Source organism: Lontra canadensis, unplaced genomic scaffold (assembly GCF_010015895.1).
Source record: "Lontra canadensis isolate GAN:19392208 unplaced genomic scaffold, GSC_riverotter_1.0 scaffold25, whole genome shotgun sequence".
NCBI lineage: Eukaryota > Metazoa > Chordata > Mammalia > Carnivora > Mustelidae > Lontra > Lontra canadensis.
In genome coordinates, this window is record NW_022631019.1 from 11350820 (window position 1) to 11355790 (window position 4971).

At 55.6% G+C, this 4971-nt stretch overlaps 1 protein-coding gene across 4 annotated transcripts; it reads right to left on the reverse strand.

Moving 5' to 3' along the window:
* Positions 1-512: 512 nt before the first annotated feature.
* On the reverse strand, positions 513-4174 carry CPLANE2 (ciliogenesis and planar polarity effector 2). 4 transcript variants are annotated; one of them, XM_032863525.1, is made up of 6 exons: positions 4137-4174; positions 3510-3658; positions 2361-2513; positions 1710-1834; positions 1325-1461; positions 513-1094 (listed from the first exon to the last, which is right to left on the reverse strand). In XM_032863525.1, the coding sequence occupies exons 2-6, from the start codon at positions 3619-3621 to the stop codon at positions 845-847; spliced, it is 777 nt and encodes a 258-aa protein (XP_032719416.1). In that variant the 5' UTR covers positions 3622-3658; positions 4137-4174; the 3' UTR covers positions 513-844. The 4 variants fall into 4 exon arrangements, with proteins under 4 accessions (XP_032719416.1, XP_032719415.1, XP_032719417.1 ...); XM_032863524.1 differs by having other exon boundaries at positions 3510-3623; positions 4137-4170; XM_032863526.1 differs by lacking the exon at positions 4137-4174 and adding an exon at positions 4045-4111.
* Between the last annotated feature and the right edge of the window lie 797 nt (positions 4175-4971).

Genomic DNA, 4971 nt, shown 5'->3' on the forward strand with positions numbered 1-4971 from the left:
CCCCTGTTCTAAGCCTAGCTTGATACCTTCCTGATGGAGAAAGGTGCTACAGAGAGAGGGCTCACCTCCTGAACATGTTGGTGGACTACATTTCCCAGCATGCCCTGCCTCATGTAACCATGTGACTATGTGTTAGCCAATGGAAGGTGGGCAGAGGCCAGGTCCTTGGAGACCTTCTAGATAATCTTCCATTTGCGCTCATTCCCAGTGGGCTGACTGGGGGTTGATGTCCCAGGCCAAAACAGGAAGCCATATGTTAAAGACCTCAGAGTCAGGGTCTCTACATGAGTTCAATGAGCAGAGCCCCTAGACCCACCTTTCACTTCCAACTGAGGTGAGACAGAGCAAGAAAAAAACTTCTATAGAGTTAAGCCACCGAGATTTCAGGATTTATCTGCTACAGCAGATGGCTGTAATGTAGGCTCTTGATTGAAGTCACTTGCGGTCCAGGCCCAGCTGGGACACCCCCTCTTTCCAGTCACCCTCTCTGGGTGCTGCCAAAAAGGGGGGGGGGAAGGCAGGCAGCTGGGGGAGAAGCTTGAGCCCTGGGGCCCTGCCCCTACAGTTCCTCAGCTTCCAAGGCCTAGACCCCCAGGTCAGAAGGAGAAGACCGGGGCACCCAGATGCCCTCAGACCACTGGCCCATAGAGCCTTGTGCCCCCATCTCACTGCGATGAATTCTGCAAGGAAGGTGCTGCTGGGGCAGGAGGCTTCTTCTCAGGGCACCATCCTCCCGACAGGGCCCTCTGGCCAGTCCTCAGGATGAAATCAGACATTCCTGCCTCCGCCCTAGGACCTGACTGCTGCCCTCTGCCTTGGGTCACGTGAGGGTTGGGAGTAGGGATCAGCTTGGGGTGTTCTCAGAGGTATTGGGGAGCACGCCAGCTGCCACCTGGTCCTGGTGCCACAGCTGTTCAGCCAAGCCATTGAGCACATGGGCAATGTCGGCTAGCCCAGCCCGCCCATCCAGAGTGCGCCCATCTGCCAGCCGCCGCCCCGGCACACTCTTCACGCGCAGGAGCGGCAGTCCCCAAGCCTTCCGGAAGGCTGTGAGGTCCCGCTCAGGCACATCTGTGTGCATGTACTGGTCAAATCTGGAGGAGGGTCAAGGAACCTGGCTGGGTACCTCTGCTTGCCACCTCATCACACCCAGCCTTAGCCCTCCTCCCTGGGATGGTGGCAGCGGGGAGCACGCCTGCTGCCTTTAAGATAGAGTCCATGGGACTAGACCCCACAGCTGGGCAGAGGCAGTGTTCCTGATCCCCTTGCTCCATGCCTTGCCAAGTCTAGCCTCTGACTGTCCTAGGGGCCACCCAAAGGATACTTGGAGCCGATGACCATCCTGACAACACCAGGGGCTTCGCCTGCTACTCGGGCCAGCTGTCCAGGGAGGTCTTCAAAGGACGCACGGTCGGTGAAGGAGAAGAGGAAGAGGAAAGCATCTGTTTTCTCCTTGCAGGCCTGGGTATGGAGAGGCTGATGTGAGGCTTATAACCACAGGCCCTGAGAAGTCTCAGCTCACTTCCTCCCTCCGCAGGACCAGTCCCCACTGCCAGCTCAGAGCTCTCCCACCTGGGGCAGCACCCTCAGCCCACGCGCAGATCTGGCTCCTGCAGATCAGGCAGGCTGGGCTCAGACATTCAGATTCCGAAGCCCATCTCAGACAACCAGCTCCTCCCGGGCCCTCCCAGGCCCACCTGCCTGCTCACCGACAGCATGTGATCGAACTTCTTGAGTGCAGACTCCCCACAGTCCCAGAACTCAAAGCGGAACATGACAACACGGTCGCTGGCCTGCAGCTTGGCTGGCCAAAATACCACGGTGGTCTGGATGCCTGGGGAGGGTCAGCCATTCAGCATGGGGAAGGCAGAGTGGAGAGGGTTAAGGGGACCAGGAAGGAATAGAAAGAAGACATGTCCCTGGTGGGTCACCAGCCTGAGAGGGAAGGCATAGTCACTGACCTGGGAGAATTCTCAGTCTGATGGGAGAAAACGCCTGCCTAGATAAGCCTCCAGTTTGCTGGAGAGGTGCAGCCTAGCCCTAGCCACAACGAAGCAGTTTCACTTGTATGCACGGGAGACCCAAAGGTACTGGATACTGGATAATGTTGCAACCTGCTGGCCAATCAGCGTCCAGTGGGAGAAAACACGAAGGGAAATGTAGTGCTCCCTGAGCACCTCTCTTGAGCCAGCTCAGTACTATCTCTAGTACTTTGGGGTTGGTACTATTACCTCTGCTCAACAGAGGAGCCAGAGGTAGGCTCAGAGAAGTGAAGTGACTTTCCAAGGTTGCAGAGTAAATGGTGGCACAAGCGCCAGTCTCTCCTCCATCCCAGGCAAGGCCTCCCTGGCTGGACTCACCAGTGGTCTCATGGTGTATGACGGGTACCTCTAGGCCAGCCAGCTTGGCCACCAGCGCTGTCTTGCCCACGCCACTCTTCCCAGACACGAAGATCTTGTAGCTGGCTGTGTCAATGGCCACGGGTGGGGGCAGCACTGGTCGCTCCAGCAGCCCTGGAACAAGAAGGGAGCCAGAGGGGGTCAAGAGGTCTGCCCCATCAGACCCAGCAACTCTAAGAGCTTTTCAGTGCCTTCCAGCCATGGTTTTCTATGCTCATTACAGACGCCTGGGACACAAGGGTGGTCCCTGGATGAGCTCTGCTAAGAAGCTCACAGTTCACCTGTGCTCTATGAGCTGCACCAAGACCTACTCCAAATAATAACGAGTTACTTGTATTTGAGGTTGGATGCATTAGATTGTTTTTATTGATACTATTAACTCATGTTCTAGATTTCCCACATGTAAAGGCAAGGTTTTTCATAAGTTTTTCCTCAATGGAGAAATATTAGCAAAAATATTCTCAATTACTACAAATAAACTCAATACAATCAATAAATCAAGATCTTTATGAATGCTTTTAATTTGAAAAAAAAAAAAAAAAGAATTATGATACATCCATAGGCTTGGGATCTGAAAGTCCTAAGTTGTGGGCTGCCCTCTCATTTTCTGGCCAGAGCTGAGCCCCCACAGCGGATGCCAGGCCCCTCTGCTGATGTCAGCCCAACCCTGGGTGAGTTGGCTCATCCTGGGAAACATGAATGTCTTGTCTTAGAGATAGCAGGTTGTAGAAGAGGCATGCCTCTGATTACTAGGCTGGATCTTGGAGAAGTCTGTAAGGTGTACTGCTGAGGGTAATTGGGAGTCTGTTGTATAAGGTGCCCAGCAGAGGGCCTGGCACAGGGTGAGAACTCAATCAACAGCCTCTCTGGTGACAATGGTTCTTGGCAGTGTTTCGGCTGTTTCCATGTCCCCGGCTCTGATGATGGAATTAGCTCTAAGGTGATTCGGGGATGGGGGCCCCAGGGATAGGGCTTCCAGGGGTCTCCAAGGTTGAAGAGTGCAGCAAAGCAGGCCCTCACTGCCCTACTTCTTTGCTCTCCCCAGGGAACAACAGGTGACACTTCTCACCAGGGAGTGACAGGCAACAAGCCTGGGGGTCAGGCACTTACCAAACACCCGTCTGCGGTTCTTGCGTAAGATGCAAGCCAGGTACTCCTTGCCCTCAGCACTCTCATGCCAGTCTGGAACAATCACGGAGCCCAGGGCAGGTGGTCTGGCCATGGCTGGGCGACCCGAGGGGTAGGGAGATGGCAGAATGCTGAGTAGGGGATGGGAGATGGTAACTGTCCTGAGCTGGACCTGTGATCCCACTCAACCTGCTCTCTGACTCTCCTCCTTGGGGTGGGGGATCAGTTATGGCACCCCACCCTTATCCCCATTAACGCTATTGGAAGCCGGGCTTCCTTTCACGGTCCTGGGGAGTTACGCAATCCCCCTCTCCCTCTTATTACCCAGAAGGTGCAATCCCATAGTTACTTCCCCATATTGCTCCCTGGGGGATACTCATCCCATTAATTGCCGGGGGTGGGGGTGGGGCATTTACACAGCCCTCCCCTCCCTTGTCATCTCCGGGCGGGCGGGGTTGTTACATGGCCCTGCTTCTCCTCTGCCTCGATCCCGACTACCTGGACCCGCAGCCCTCACCATCAGCGGGTCCCGTCGGCGAACGGCCCAGTGAAGAGCTGGTCCCTTTAAAAGCCCAGCCCGCGCCCCCACCGCCTAGCCTGCTCCGGTACCTTCCGCCCGGCTCGTATCCGGCTTCGGAGCCCGCCGCCCGCCCAGGCGCCGGTGTTTGAGGCGCATGTGCGGACGCTGTTGTCAGGGAGACGCCGGGGGCGGGGCTGGCCCCACTTTAAAGTCCGCCGCTACCACCCCGCGGCGACACCCAGGACAGAGCCTTCCCCTCTCGGCCGTGGGTCTTCTTCATTGTTCAGTCCGATCCCCCAGGCATTCCTCCAAAAACTGATCAACTCCCCTGTCTCCAGGAGCCTTCCCTGCCTCTCAGTACCTCAATCTCCCTTCAATAAAGTGGAGGCGGGGGGCTCCTGGGTGGCTCAGTGGGTTAAAGCCTCAGCCTTCGGCTCAGGTCATGATCCCAGGATCCTGGGATGGAGCCTGGCGTCGGGCTCTCTGCTCAGCTGGGAGCCTGCTTCTCCCTCTCTGTCTGCTTCTCTGCCTACTTGTGATCGATCTTTCAAATAAATAAAATCTTTGGGGCGCCTGGGTGGCTCAGTGGGTTAAGCCTCTGCCTTCGGCTCAGGTCATGATCTCAGCGTCCTGAGATCGAGCCCCGCATTGGGCTCTCTGCTCAGCCTGCTTCCCCCTCTCTCTCTGCCTGGCACTCTGCCTACTTGTGATCTCTCTCTCTGTGTCAAATAAATAAATAAAAGCTAAAAGAAAAAAAAAAGTGGAGGCAAAATACTATTGCCTCCTAAGGTGTTTTGCTTACAACAGCGCTCGGCCCATAGCAGTGCTCAGTAAGTTACTATTCTTGCTGTTACTATCGCTCTGTTAATTCTGCTCACAGGACCTAAATGATGAGTTAAACACCTCTGGCTTCACAAGTGGGGA